The sequence below is a fragment of the Oncorhynchus clarkii genome, chromosome 5 (genome assembly GCF_045791955.1).
Source record: "Oncorhynchus clarkii lewisi isolate Uvic-CL-2024 chromosome 5, UVic_Ocla_1.0, whole genome shotgun sequence".
Lineage (NCBI taxonomy): Eukaryota > Metazoa > Chordata > Actinopteri > Salmoniformes > Salmonidae > Oncorhynchus > Oncorhynchus clarkii.
This window is the reverse complement of record NC_092151.1, coordinates 12,903,276-12,919,101: the sequence shown is the minus strand read 5'-3', so window position 1 is coordinate 12,919,101 and position 15,826 is coordinate 12,903,276. Positions and strand designations below refer to the sequence as shown.

The 15,826-nt window shown below is 46.4% G+C and overlaps 1 protein-coding gene across 4 annotated transcripts in view; it reads right to left on the bottom strand.

The window, feature by feature from the left end:
• Positions 1-5,093: 5,093 nt before the first annotated feature.
• The window catches only part of LOC139408363 (DENN/MADD domain containing 1A), a 160,487-nt gene continuing 149,754 nt past the window's right edge, over positions 5,094-15,826 (bottom strand). For 2 of the 4 annotated variants that reach the window (XM_071152147.1, XM_071152148.1), the window contains 4 exons: positions 14,081-14,151; positions 10,337-10,474; positions 8,982-9,216; positions 5,094-8,763 (listed from right to left, as the gene is read on the bottom strand). In XM_071152147.1, the coding sequence (XP_071008248.1) occupies positions 7,654-8,763; positions 8,982-9,216; positions 10,337-10,474; positions 14,081-14,151 (1,554 nt within the window). In that variant the 3' untranslated portion in view covers positions 5,094-7,653. The remainder of the gene's footprint in view (positions 8,764-8,981; positions 9,217-10,336; positions 10,475-14,080; positions 14,152-15,826) is intronic. The other 2 variants (XM_071152149.1, XM_071152151.1) reach the window with 1 other exon arrangement.

The following is a 15,826-nucleotide window of genomic DNA, read 5'->3' as shown; positions in this document are numbered from 1 at the left end:
GTAGAGAACTGACAGTTGAGGAGTGGGTGTGGGCAGTGGTTGATAGAGAACTGACAGTTGGAGGAGTGGAGGTGGGCAGTGGGGGTTGGTTGGTAGAGAACTGACAGTTGGAGGAGTGGAGGTGGGCAGTGGTTGGTAGAGAACTGACAGTTGGAGGAGTGGGGGTGGGCAGTGGTTGGTAGAGAACTGACAGTTGGAGGAGGGTAGGTGGGCAGTGGTTGGTAGAGAACTGACAGTTGGAGGAGTGTGGGTGGGCAGTGGTTGGTAGAGAACTGACAGTTGGAGGAGTGGGGGTGGGCAGTGGCTGGTAGAGAACTGACAGTTGGAGGAGTGGGGGTGAGCAGTGGGGGTTGGTTGGTAGAGAACTGACAGTTGGAGGAGTGGAGGTGGGCAGTGGTTGGTAGAGAACTGACAGTTGGAGGAGTGGAGGTGGGCAGTGGGGTTTGGTTGGTAGAGAACTGACAGTTGGAGGAGTGGAGGTGGGCAGTGGGGGCTGGTTGGTAGAGAACTGACAGTGGGGGTGAGCAGTGGGGGTTGGTTGGTAGAGAACTGACAGTTGGAGGAGTGGGGGTGGGCAGTGGGGGCTGGTTGGTAGAGAACTGACAGTGGGGGTGAGCAGTGGGGGTTGGTTGGTAGAGAACTGACAGTGGCGGTGAGCAGTGGGGGTTGGTTGGTAGAGAACTGACAGTGGAGGTGGGCAGTGGGGGCTGGTTGGTAGAGAACTGACAGTGGGGGTGAGCAGTGGGGGTTGGTTGGTAGAGAACTGACAGTTGGAGGAGTGGAGGTGGGCAGTGGTTGGTAGAGAACTGACAGTTGGAGGAGTGGAGGTGGGCAGTGGGGGTTGGTTGGTAGAGAACTGACAGTTGGAGGAGTGGAGGTGGGCAGTGGTTGGTAGAGAACTGACAGTTGGAGGAGTGGAGGTGGGCAGTGGGGGTTGGTTGGTAAAGAACTGACAGTTGGAGGAGTGGAGGTGGGCAGTGGGGGTTGGTTGGTAGATAACTGACAGTTGGAGGAGTGGAGGTGGGCAGTGGGGGTTGGTTGGTAGAGAACTGACAGTTGGAGGAGTGGGGGTGGGCAGTGGGGTTGGTTGGTAGAGAACTGACAGTTGGAGGAGTGGGGGTGGGCAGTGGGGTTGGAACTGACAGTTGGAGGAGTGGAGGTGGGCAAAAACTGACAGTTGGAGGAGTGGGGGTGGGCAGTGGGGTTGGTTGGTAGAGAACTGACAGTTGGAGGAGTGGAGGTGGGCAGTGGGGGTTGGTTGGTAGAGAACTGACAGTTGGAGGAGTGGGGGTGGGCAGTGGGGTTGGTTGGTAGAGAACTGACAGTTGGAGGAGTGGAGGTGGGCAGTGGGGGTTGGTTGGTAGAGAACTGACAGTTGGAGCATTCTGGTTGGGGGAGCCCAAGGACCAAAGGACAACCGCTCGTCTCCCACAGACGGAGAGGAGGCATATGCTCGAGGAGTGAGCATTGGGAAGATGGATGGACTTTTCTTTTTCAAGAAATACATAAACAGGGGGCACCACCTACCCACACCCTTACTAGAGCCTTGCAATTCTTGGTGAAAGGTAGGGCAACAATCTTAAAGGGGGGGTTCAGTATTTTACAATTTTTACAACTAAACGTTCAATGGTTCTGCACCGTTTAAGCAGCCTATGGGCCAAAAGCAATTGTAATCAACGGGTTGGTTTTCTTTACAAAGCCACTTTAGTCACCACTAGAAAAAAATCTGCCCGACAATGTACTGCCTGTCTCTTCCACCCCAGGAACTCTGCTCATAAGACTAATTTATCCTCCATGGTCACAATATGTGGAATTGTGGCACCACTACACACTCAAGGTTACACAGTTCTAGAACTGACATTTTGGAGAATTAATTAATCCTTGTGAGACCTCGCTCTCTGTCGGACTCCACAATCCCTACCCCTTCCGAAATTTGAATGACTGATTTTCTTTTTGTGTGAAGAGGCTATAGTTTGTATATTTTTGGTCGTTCAAACGTGTTTGATTTTAAGTTGACATTAAGCATGTTCACATGCACAAAGGATGTTCTTCCACTCATTTTGTGTTAATTGGCTTTCTGAGCAGCTAGATTAGTGATGAAACAACAGGATAGATGTTTCTGATTTAGAATATTTTTTATGACGTTTAAACAAACTGACGATGCAGATATCTGTGTTAAAGCCTGAGTATATTCACCTGTCCTTATTTGAAGATGTCACTCTCACCAAAAGCTGGGGTACTGTAAGTATGTGACTGGAAACAACGAAAGTAAGGCAAAATGTCACTATGCCTTTATCTTCTTGTCACATTCTCAAACATCTTGTTATACTTGGACTTTGACTGTATTGTACAAAAAAATGTTTCCTTAAAAGTGAAGTGCTTCACTGTTTCTTAATGCAAACATCAAGTCACAGCAAGACCCAACTGAAGAATAAGAGGAATGGGTTCCATCAAATCTTTAGCGAAAAGTAATGTGATACAAATATGAACTGTATACTGAGAAAACACTGCTGTACTTTTATCCTAGTTCTTTTATATACTGAGGAAAATCTAAACGTTTGTCTCTTATTGTTGTAAATTATCAGAAATGATTTGACAGTAGTTCTTTGCTGGGTTGTTCGATATCTGCATTAGTTTTCATTGTTTTCACATTCTACTTTCAGTGACGCTGGACATTTCTTATGTTGATACTGTTCATACAAGGTTTTGCATAGAAAGCAAGAGTTCAGAAATATGCAATAAAGACCGCACTGTATAGAGGATTCTACACAAACACAACCTTGTTGTTATTTGAACAGTAAATATGTGTTAAAAAAAAATGTCAGGAGATTCTTATAATAAAAACACTGAGAAAACTGAGTCAGCACCTTTCAATTATAAGGCGATGGATACTGTACCTCTAGTTGCTCGAGTGTCCCTTCAATTTATAGGAGCTTTTGGAGTTAGTTAGCATTAGCCTAGTGCAGCTGAGCCCAGCTTTGAGGAACAATGGCTGGTTCTGATTTGTGAGGGTAATACCTTACCTTTATATCTGTGTGTTGCAGCTCATAAGATCTGAATATAAATGGTCTCAATGCTAAAAGAATCTGCCCCCCAAAAACACTGTAAACAAACATCCCGAGAAAGTAATTGATCTTTCTTAGAACCCAATTTATTAACACACAAGGTCCAAAAAAACACTACTAAGGGTCTTCAGAAGACACAATAGTTCCAGTCTGACTTCAGGGAATAGGGTGGTCAATAAGCAGATCACACTGCAGATCCAATGAGAGTGACAGACAGAAACATGGCTAGAAAATAAGAGAATCAGTACAACTACTAGCTAAAGAAGGGGATAAAAAGAAGCCAGGCAGTGATTGTGTGACTGTGTTCTTTATAATCGTGAGAGATATACAAACGAGAAAAACAAACAGAAAAAAACTAAAAAGGAGGTGGAGGGAAGGTGGAGGGGATGTGGAGGGAAGGGAAGGTGGAGGGAAGGGGATGTGGAGGGAAGGGGATGTGGAGGGAAGGTGGAGGGGATGTGGAGGGAAGGGGATGTGGAGGGAAGGGGATGTGGAGGGAAGGGGATGTGGAGGGAAGGGAAGGTGGAGGGAAGGGGAGGTGGAGGAGGGAAGGGGAGGTGGAGGAGGGAGGGAGGGGTTGTGGAGGGAAGGGGAGGTGGAGGGAAGGGGAGGTGGAGGGAGGGGTTGTGGAGGGGATAGGAGGGGATGTGGAGGGGATGTGGAGGGGAGGGGATATGGAGGGGATATAGAGGGGAGATACAGGGGATATGGAGGGGAGGGGATATGGAGGGGATATGGAGGGGAGGGGATATGGAGGGGAGGGGATATAGAGGGGATGTGGAGGGGAGATACAGGGGATGTGGACAGGGGATGTGGAGGGGATATGGAGGGGAGGGGATGTGGAGGGGATATGGAGGGGAGGGGATGTGGAGGGGATATGGAGGGGAGGGGATATGGAGGGGATATGGAGGGGAGGGGATATGGAGGGGATGTGGAGGGGAGGGGATATGGAGGGGATATGGAGGGGATATGGAGGAGACATGGAGGAGATGTGGAGGGGATATGGAGGGGCTGTGGAGGGGAGATACAGGGGATGTGGAAGGGGATGTGGAGGGAAGATACAGGGAATGTGGAAGGGAATGTGGAGGGAAGATACAGGGGATGTGAAGGGAAGATATAGGGGATGTGGCCAGGGGATGTGGAGGGAAGATACAGGGGATGTGGAAGGGAATGTGGAGGGAAGATACAGGGAATGTGGAAGGGAATGTGGAGGGAAGATACAGGGGATGTGAAGTCAAGATACAGGGGATGCGGACAGGGGATGTGGAGGGAAGATACAGGGGATGTGGACAGGGGATGTGGAGGGAAGATACAGGGGATGTGGAAGGGAATGTGGAGGGAAGATACAGGGGATGTGAAGGGAAGATACAGGGGATGTGGACAGGGGATGTGGAGGGAAGATACAGGGGATGTGGAAGGGAATGTGGAGGGAAGATACAGGGGATGTGGACAGGGGATGTGGAGTTAAGATACAGGGGATGTGGAAGGGAATGTGGAGGGAAGATACAAGGGATGTGGAGGGAAGATACAGGGGATGTGGAGGGAAGATACAGGGGATGTGGACAGGGGATGTGGAGGGAAGATACAGGGGAAGTGGAAGGGAATGTGGAGGGGGAGGGGATGTGGAGGGAAGATACAGGGGATGTGGAGGGAAGATACATGTGATGTGGACAGGGGATGTGGAGGGAAGATACAGGGGATGTGGACATGGGATGTGGAGGGAAGATACAGGGGATGTGGACAGGGGATGTGGAGGGAAGATACAGGGGATGTGGAGGGAAGATACAGGGGATGTGGACAGGGGATGTGGAGGGAAGATACAGGGGATGTAGACGGGGATGTGGAGGGGATGTGGAGAGGGAGGGGATGTGGAGGTATGGACACCATCTACATCAGCAATAAATAGACACACCAAGGACTTTTGCCCAACGTAGATATGGATTAAAACATAATGGAGTATCCTTGACGGTAAGGCAAAGACTGTTGTCACTGAATGTTCACTCATTCAATAAATACTGTGCTGCTGTCTTGACCAAGTGTTAGAGTGAGATTTAATTTGCATTGCTCGGATTCTTAAACCACACTTCAAATGTGTAGTCGATCAAAAGTTACCACAGCCCCTAAGAAAGGTGCATACAAACCATAGGGTTCCTTGAAAAGCGATATATAAATCCCATGTATTATTATTCAATGAATACTAGGGGTGAGTGCAGTACTAATGATTGTGTTTCTTATAAACACAATTAATACTTAGGGATGTCTAGATATAGCCAGTTAAATAGACAGCTAATCACTAATCACTTGTGAATTAATTATCGCTAACTTGAGTAATGTATGACTAGCTAATCAACGTCACTAACACCGTGCTTCAGAGAAAAGTCTGTATTTTGGCTGTATTTTGCAAACCTTTTTGACAAAATCAATTAAAAAGGTCCATATTATAAATGCATATTGTAGTATAGGTGAATCATCGTCTAAAACTGGGGGAAATATTTTGCAAACCATTTCAGGATGGACTAAGAAAGACTCATTAGTCCCGTTCTCCATAAGCTGTTGTGACCAGAGAGGAGAAAAGCGCTAACTCTGAGGAGGAGTTCCAAAAGATGAAACTTGACTTAATGTTTCTAGTATTAGCCGACACAGTACTTGATATCTCTTTAATCAATCATACACTGTACATTCTATTTTGTTCCCTCTACATACAAAGCAAGGACCAAGATGTGTTCCAATTAAATTTTCCACAGACATCATTTGACATGATTTTGCTCCACAGCCTTACTGTATCTTCCACCACACTGTTAGCCTTTAGCATTAGCATGTAGGAGTTCTCCCAAATGTTAGCCCCAATGACTCCATGAATGTGATTACCCACAAGGCGGTGGGGGTTTATTTGTAGCAGTTGTCGGGACAAACGTCCTATAGTGTCACAGACTAGTGTCGTCTTAGTTCTTGGTCTAGGTCCTGATTTGAGTCATTTCGGATCCAAACGGAAGCGCACTGGCAATCCGTTGCAATCGCAACTGACAACGATAGCCATTTTGTCAGTACATACTTTACACTCTTGCACACATAGTAGCAGCACACTGAGCAAGCAGCCAGTGACTCAGTAGTAGATGATCACTGTCCTCAGACACAGAAAACATGATAACACTTAGAATAAGGCCAAAATCAACAAAGGGTTAGGGAATACATGGGATGAGTTTAAATAGCAAACATGATTGGTGCAACATGGTTGTTCTATAGTCCTCTCCTACGACATAGGAATTTACAATCATGGCATCTTAAAGTTTGACAAATGAATTAGCAAAAGTTTCACCTGAAAGATTGCTGTAACCGGCATAACGTAAACCAAGGTCCACAACCAACCCCGTTCAGTCAAAATGTTCTGGTGGATTTGCTTCAGTCAATGACAACAGTCCATTAGTTAGTCCAGGCAAACAAAATCATGTATCATTCGAGATTCCTCTACAAACATGATGCCGCTGAACACATTGAGGGTGGACGGACTGCATGTTAGTGATGTGCCACAGATCGGACTAGAACACCGCTAAGCAGGGAAATCCACAAACTACTAGCTACTCTAATGATTAGCATTACCATCGTAGCAACAGACACGGCTCTGACAGTTTCTGAGACATGATGGCCTTTTGGTGCCGGGTCCCAGGATAGAGTCAAGATGTGTTTTAGAGGCCACACGCCTTCCAGTTTGAGCTAAGCTAACGTCTAAGTGAAGGCATTGAACACACACAGCTAACACCAAGGGATACTGTGCAAGAGCGTGCTAGCATGGGCTGTGCATGGTTGGCATATACAGCGTACTGAAAGAAGCATGGCCGGGTTGAGAGTCCCATTCCAGACTGAAGGACGAGAGAGGAGGAGGAGAGGAGAGAGAGACATAGAGAGAGGAGAGAGAGAGGAGAGAGAGAGAGAGGAGAGAGAGAGGAGGGGGAGAGAGAGAGAAACATAGAAACAGAGAGAGGGGGAGCGAGAGACAGAGAGAGAGGGAGACATAGAAAGAGGGAGACAGAGAGAGAGGGAGAGACGGAGAGAGAGAGGGAGAGAGAGAGGGAGAGAGGAGGGGGAGAGAGAGAGACAGAGAAAGAGAGGGAGACATAGAGAGAGAGGGAGAGAGAGAGAAACGGAGAGAGAGAAAGAGAAACAGAGAGAGAGAGCGGGAGAGAGAGAGAGAGACAGAGAGAGACGGATAGAGAGAGAGAGAGAGAGAGAGACAGCGAGAGAGGGAGAGAGAGAGGAGAGAGAGGAGAGAGAGACGGAGAGAGGAGGGGGAGAGAGAGGGAGAGAGAGAGAGAAACATAGAGACATAGAGAGAGACGGAGAGAGAGAGAAACATAGAGACAGAGAGAGACGGAGAGAGGAGGGGGAGAGAGAGGGAGAGAGAGAAAGAGTGAGGTGTGAACCCCGACATTTAGCAGAGGGGGAGACGGGGGAGAGGGGACAGCTTGGAACCCAGCCTCTTGATTGGTCGCCTGACACACAGACTCTGTTACTCATTGGTCAGCAGCATAAGCTGGTGCAGGGAAGAGGTGAATAAGACAACGCCCACACGTGGAAAGTAAGGAAAGGGGGGTTAGTCAAAAGTCTCCCACTTCCCCCGAAGGCCCTCCACCTTCTTTTTAGGTGGTGCAGCGGCCGGCTTAGCCATGGCCAGTAGGTCCCCAAAGGGATCCTGAGTCTCGTTGGAGTCCTCTGCAGTGTTGGGAGGCTTTGGCAGTACCCTAGTGGCGAGGCTAGGGGTGGGGACCGAGGGGGAGTCCAACAGGTTAGAGAGAGCATGGTGGCTGCCTGAGGAGGTGGGGGGAGGACCGCCATGATTGGGGAAGGCAGACCGCATGGATCCCATACCAGGAGGGAGGGTAGACCCCACGGGGGAGGACAGTCTGTAGAGCCCCAGCATTGTAGAAAGAGGGTGAGGAGGGTGACCATGGGGGGAGGCGTGGAAATAGGTGGAGGCGGGAGGCCCGTAGGCACGGCCGCCGAAGGGATTCCCCGCTACGGTGGGAGAGTAGTGTCTGTGGGTGGAGTAGCCGAGGGGCGGGGTGAAGGGGTTCAGGGGCATGTGTTGGTGGAAGGGGGGCAGGCTCTGAGGGTAGGGACGTGGCGGGAGAACAGGCCTGGAGGTTGGAGGTTCGGCACAGGACCGTGAGTCTGCTCCTTCCCCTGCCAAGGCTGGGGTGGTGGTGGTCTGGGCCGGGTTGTTCAGGGGGTCCAGGAGGCTGAGCAGGTCCACATCCTCCCCGTCATTGAAGTCCATCTTGGTGGGCTGCAGCATCAGGTCACCCCCCATCCCAAGGGCCTGCCGGAACTCCTGCCCCCCTGCTGTAGTGGTCCCACCATCCCCCACTACTCCCGGCTTGATCCGGGGCTGGGGCACTGGTGGCGGACCCAAGACCTTACCTGGCTCTGGGGTTTTCCTTCCCTGGGGGCGGGGGATGGTGATGCACTCCCCTTGGCTGTGGCTGGTGAAGAGATCCGGCCGCTCGAGGACCCCGAGACCGAAGCTCTCTCGGCTAGGGGGCTGCAGCTCTTCCAGGTCAGGGGGGGGCACGGACAGGGGTCGGTCCCAATTCGGAGACACCCGGCCGGACATGGCCATATCATCCTGCCCATGCATGCTCCACATCTTGTTGTAGGGGTTGGAGTGCTTGAGGCCTGGAAGGGTGCCACTCAGGTCCATCCGCTACAGAGGAAAGAAACAAGAGACTAAAACAGCTGATAACCTGTATTATCAAATGCTATATAATGTAACATGAGTATAGATAATGGACCACAGAAGTCTAACAATTTTTTTAACCGGCTCGTGGGCTGTTTTTGGCACGCAAACCGGGAGTTTCAGACCCCTGAAATCCATTTTTGATCCAGGTCTGTAGCCACCATGTCCCACGTGTCCTCTGGTACCTGGTAGATTAATTTCTGCTGCTCCTGGGGGTCTTTGGGTGTGCGGAGGTCCTCCAGGCTCTTGGCCAGGCTGAGTTGCTGTCCCTCAGGCTCGTCCAAGCAGCTGAACATGTTCCCCAGCAGGTTGATATCAGCAAACTTCTCCATCACTGGGCTGGGCGGGGCTGTGTAGGAGGGGCCGCTGATGGGCTCCTCCCCCTCCTCCGCCTCTTTCAGGGAGCGGTAAGGAGGCGGCCTGTAGGACAAATTATTTAATTAGTTACATGCATGTGTGCAAGGCTGCACGCACAGTTGCACATAATTAATATTGTCACATTCAGTACAGTAAACTGTTGACAGGGGTGGGCAACTCCAGTCCTCGGGGGCCTGATTAATTGATTAATGGAGGCAAAACTGTGACACCAATCATGATCTTCAGTTTAGAACACAATTTGATTAATCAGCTGTGTTTACTAGGGATGGAGAAAAAGTGTGACACCAATCAGACCCCCGAGGACTGGAGTTACCCACCTCTGTGAGCAGTTACACTGTTACAGTCCCAGCACATAGATACGATTATTAAAGGAAAGATTCAACCATTTTGAATGTTATATCATTTCTGTGCATATCGGAGCGATGTTCTATCGATTCTCAGGGTCATGTCATGTTTTCATGTGTACCTGAGCTTACTGCCGTTCAAGCAGGCAGAAATACATCCTACATCATATGATGCAAACGGATTATGCTGTATTCCTGCCTGCTTGAACGGCAATCTGTCTCTACACTTGCTGTCGCTACACTTGCTGTCTCTACACTTGCTGTCGCTACACTTGCTGTCGCTACACTTGCTGTCGCTACACTTGCTGTCGCTACACTTGCTGTCTCTACACTTGCTGTCTCTACACTTGCTGTCTCTACACTTGCTGTCTCTACACTTGCTGTCTCTACACTTGCTGTCTCTACACTTGCTGTCTCTACACTTGCTGTCTCTACACTTGCTGTCTCTACACTTGCTGTCGCTACACTTGCTGTCGCTACACTTGCTGTCTCTACACTTGCTGTCGCTACACTTGCTGTCTCTACACTTGCCTGACTGAGGCCTGCTTTGTTTTGCTACATGATAAGCTACTATTGCAGCAGATTTTAATGTTTGCTGGCAATGGAGCCAAAAACCATTTGAGAGATGGACTACAAAACATAATGCAGACAGCAGAAAGAGATCGTGTTCAGCCAATCAGAAAACAATCAAAGAAAAAACATTGGAAGAGTTGCGGATCAGCTGCCCAATCATGCATCGAGCCGGACGGAGATAAGCCAATCAAAGAAGCACTACACAATGAAGTGAGTGCATTATCATAGGTAGGAGTGCAGCGTACAGGGGTGACCATTCGAAGGGGGCAGAGAAGAGAAAGTTCTCAGGGAAGCTGGCAATGGAGTGGTCTTCGTGCTGCAGCTCGTCGCCTGATGAGTCCTCGGACAGAAAGACTGTGTAGTGACGTGTGGGACGGCCACCACTAGGGGAGGTAGATAAGCATAGGCAGAGAGAGAAAGAAAGGGAATGACAGTGATAGAAAAGGAAGGAGAGATAAAGAGATATCCCATATCCCACACAGAGCAGCGAGAGAGAGAGAGAGAGGATGGAGAGAGAGAGAGAGAGAGAGAGATATCTCATATCCCACACAGAGCAGCGAGAGAGAGAGAAAGAGAGGATGGAGAGAGAGAGAGAGAGAGAGAGAGAGAGAGAGAGAGAGAGACAGACAAAGAGAAAGAAAATTGAATCATTTTTTGTATATCAGATGATTTTGTGTGAAAGGTTATCTTTAAAAAATAATTTATGTATGACTGAAAGATATAGAACAGAACACTTTAATTTGATTGAATGATTTATTTGTTTTTCAATAAGGTGTGAGAAATGGAGAGATGATTGAAAAAGACTGAAAGAGAGAAATCTTAGTCTTGGCCTGTGACATATTTTTCTTCATTGGTAACAGACCAATCCAACAACTTATTTTCATAGGCCACAAGAGGGCAGCAAACCTATGTAGACTTCACCAAACACGAGTCTGAGTGTCGTCTGTGGGTCTTCAATCAAGTGGTTTTTAACTTTTAACCAATCAGCATTCAGGATTAGACCCACGCATTGTATAAAAAAACCCAAATAAGCATTCCCACAACCTTTGAATAAAACACTTAGATTGTTACAGCTTTGTTAATCTAGTGGCCAAGTCCAGCCTAAAAACTCCATGAATATTTGATTGTGACTTAACTGTGAGAAAGGTTCAAACACACTATGAACTGAAAACCCCGAGGTGTAATGTATTGAGAATAGTTGGCTAACTCCCAATGGTTAGCTTCATGCTACTCTACACCTCAGGAGACTGTGAAATTGGCTAACTCCCAATGGTTAGCTTCATGCTACTCTACACCTCAGGAGACTGTGAAATTGGCTAACTCCCAATGGTTAGCTTCATGCTACTCTACACCTCAGGAGACTATGAAATTGGCTAACTCCCAATGGTTAGCTTCCTGCTACTCTACACCTCAGGCGACCGTGAAATTGGCTAACTCCCAATGGTTAGCTTCATGCTACTCTACACCTCAGGAGACTGTGAAATTGGCTAACTCCCAATGGTTAGCTTCATGCCACACTAGCCCTCAGAAGCTTTCATACAAGCTTCTGGGACTGTGGGGCTGAGTACCAACATAAATAGAGGGTTTCCAGGGATATCATGGTATGTATCTGCATACATTATACTGCGGCTAATATGTGCGTTTCTGGTAGTGAGTATGTAGATGAAGTGTTTGTGTATGTGTCAATAACATGGTAGTGGGTATAGTTGCAAGTTCCTCATTATTAGTATAGGACAGGGTTCTCCAACTTCAGTCCAAAATAATCAACTAATTGTGTTCTTCCTTTTTGGATTTCTGCAGGGCTTGAGCAAAAGCCTGCACATCCAGTATCTATCCAGCACTGGAGCGTGAGAACCCTGTCCAAATGAAAACTAAAACAATTTGTTGTAGTTGCAGACCTCAGTAAGTGTGTAGCTTATTAGGAACTAGGTGATGAAGATGGTGATGATGAAGATGGGTGATTTGAGGATGTGTATAGTGTAGCTTATTGAGGAACTAGGTGATGAAGATGGTGATGATGAAGATGGGTGATTTGAGGATGTGTATAGTGTAGATTATGAGGAACTAGGTGATGAAGATGGTGATGATGAAGATGGGTGATTTGAGGATGTGTATAGTGTAGATTATGAGGAACTAGGTGATGAAGATGGTGATGATGAAGATGGGTGATTTGAGGATGTGTATAGTGTAGATTATTAGGAACTAGGTGATGAAGCTGGTGATGATGAAGATGGGTGATGAGGATGTGTATAGTGTAGCTTATTAGGAACTAGGAGATGAAGATGGTGATGATGAAGATGGGTGATTTGAGGATGTGTATAGTGTAGATTATGAGGGACTAGGTGATGAAGATGGTGATGATGAAGATGGGTGATTTGAGGATGTGTATAGTGTAGATTATGAGGAACTAGGTGATGAAGATGGTGATGATGAAGATGGGTGATTTGAGGATGTGTATAGTGTAGCTTATTAGGAACTAGGTGATGAAGATGGTGATGATGAAGATGGGTGATTTGAGGATGTGTATAGTGTAGATTATGAGGGACTAGGTGATGAAGATGGTGATGATGAAGATGGGTGATTTGAGGATGTGTATAGTGTAGATTATGAGGAACTAGATGATGAAGATGGTGATGATGAAGATGGGTGATTTGAGGATGTGTATAGTGTAGCTTATTAGGAACTAGGTGATGAAGATGGTGATGATGAAGATGGGTGATTTGAGGATGTGTATAGTGTAGCTTATGAGGGACTAGGTGATGAAGATGATGGTGAGGATGATGGTGATTTGAGGATGTGTAAAGTGTAGCTTATGAGGAACTAGGTGATGACGATGATGGTGAGGATGAAGATGGGTGATTTGAGGATGTGTATAGTGTAGATTATGAGGAACTAGGTGATGAAGATGGTGATGATGAAGATGGGTGATTTGAGGATGTGTATAGTGTAGATTATGAGGAACTAGGTGATGAAGATGGTGATGATGAAGATGGGTGATTTGAGGATGTGTATAGTGTAGATTATGAGGAACTAGGTGATGACGATGATGGTGAGGATGATGGGTGATGAGGATGTGTATAGTGTAGATTATGAGGAACTAGGTGATGACGATGATGGTGATTTGAGGATATGTATAGTGTAGATTATAAGGAACTAGGTGATGACGATGATGGTGATTTGAGGATGTGTATAGTGTAGATTATAAGGAACTAGGTGATGAAGATGATGGGTGATTTGAGGATATGTATAGTGTAGATTATAAGGAACTAGGTGATGACGATGATGGTGATTTGAGGATATGTATAGTGTAGATTATAAGGAACTAGGTGATGACGATGATGGTGATTTGAGGATATGTATAGTGTAGATTATAAGGAACTAGGTGATGACGATGATGGTGATTTGAGGATATGTATAGTGTAGATTATAAGGAACTAGGTGATGACGATGATGGTGATTTGAGGATATGTATAGTGTAGATTATAAGGAACTAGGTGATGACGATGATGGTGATTTGAGGATATGTATAGTGTAGATTATAAGGAACTAGGTGATGACGATGATGGTGATTTGAGGATATGTATAGTGTAGATTATAAGGAACTAGGTGATGACGATGATGGTGATTTGAGGATATGTATAGTGTAGATTATAAGGAACTAGGTGATGACGATGATGGTGATTTGAGGATATGTATAGTGTAGATTATGAGGAACTAGGTGATGACGATGATGGTGATTTGAGGATATGTATAGTGTAGATTATAAGGAACTAGGTGATGACGATGATGGTGATTTGAGGATATGTATAGTGTAGATTATAAGGAACTAGGTGATGACGATGATGGTGATTTGAGGATATGTATAGTGTAGATTATAAGGAACTAGGTGATGACGATGATGGTGATTTGAGGATATGTATAGTGTAGCTTATAAGGAACTAGGTGATGACGATGATGGTGATGTGTATAGTGTAGCTTGGTGGTCTTACTGTTCAGGGCTACTCTCCAGGCCCACGTTGCTGCGAGGTCTCTTGGCCACCTGAGGCCTAGGTGGACGGGCCTGTGGAAATATAAAAAATAAAACAAACTATTCCAATCGAGTTACACTAACGGACACAGAAACAGAAAATATTGTGCACATATGTTAGCCCATATGCATGTTGATATGTCAATACACATGCTTAGACATTAGCCCGTATGTGAATATCAGTTGATAGGTAAAATGTCATATCCACACAGAATATAGTGATCTTCTTCTGTCTGACACCAAAGACATTCCGCAAAAAAATGTGGTGAACCCTAAACCTTGGATGGTGTAGGATGTGTCATAACAGAGCAACCCTACAGCTAGAGACCAGGTGTGGTCAGAGGTCATGGGGTTCAGTGAGGGGTTAGAGGTCAAATGTGATCTGGTATTTCCAGCTGCCCAAGCTGCCCCCAGCCCTGACCCTAACCCAGAGGGTCAAACTCAGTGGGAGGAGGTAGGAAAGAACTACAAGACTAATTAGTGTGTGTGTGTGGGGGGGGGGGGGGGGGGGTCTTGGAAACAATAGAGTCTGGGAAACAATAGATAGGGTCTTGGAAACAATATAGTCTGGGAAACAGAGTCTGGGAAACTATAGAGACTGGGAAACAATATAGTCTGGGAAACTATAAAGACTGGGAAACAATAGAGACTGGGAAACTATAGAGACTGGGGAAACAATAGAGACTGGGAAACAATAGAGGCTGGGAAACAATATAGTCTGGGAAACAATAGAGTCTGGGAAACTATAGAGACTGGGACACAATATAGTCTGGGAAACTATAAAGACTGGGAAACAAGAGACTGGGAAACTATAGAGACTGGAAAACAATAGAGACTGGGAAACAAAAGAGACTGGGAAACAAAAGAGACTGGGAAACTATAGAGACTGGGACACAATATAGTCTGGGAAACTATAAAGACTGGGAAACAATAGAGTCTGGGAAACTATAGAGACTGGGAAACAATAGAGACTGGGAAACAAAAGAGTCTGGGAAACTATAGAGTGAGAAACTATAGAGCCTGGGAAACAATAGATATAGACAGGGAAACAATAGAGTCTGGGAAACAATAGAGCCTAGCCTGGGAAACAAAAAAGACTGTGGAAACAATAGAGACTGGGGTAACAATAGAGACTGGGAAACAATAGAGTCTGGGAAACAATAGAGACTGGAAAACACTAGAGCCGGGGAAACAATATAGTCTAGGAAACAATAGATTGAGTGTGGGAAACAATATAATCTGGGAAACAATAGATAGAGTCTGGGAAACAATAGAGTCTGGGAAACAATAGTCTGGGAAACTATAGAGACTGGGGAAACAATAGAGACTGGGAAACAATAGAGACTGGGGAAACAATAGAGACTGGGAAACAATAGAGACTGGGAAACAATAAAGTCTGGGAAACTATAGAGACTGGGAAACTATAGAGACTGGGAAACTATAGAGCCTGGAAAACAATAGAGCCTGGGAAACAGTAGATATAGACAGGGAAACAATAGAGACTGGGAAACAATAGAGCATGGGAAACAGTAGATATAGACAGGGAAACAATAGAGTCTAGGAAACACTAGAGCTGGGGAAACTATAAAGACTGGGAAACAATAGAGACTGGGTAACTATAGAGATTGGGAAACAATAGAGACTGGGAAACAAAAGAGACTGGGAAACAATAGAGACTGTGGAAACAATAGAGACTGGGGTAACAATA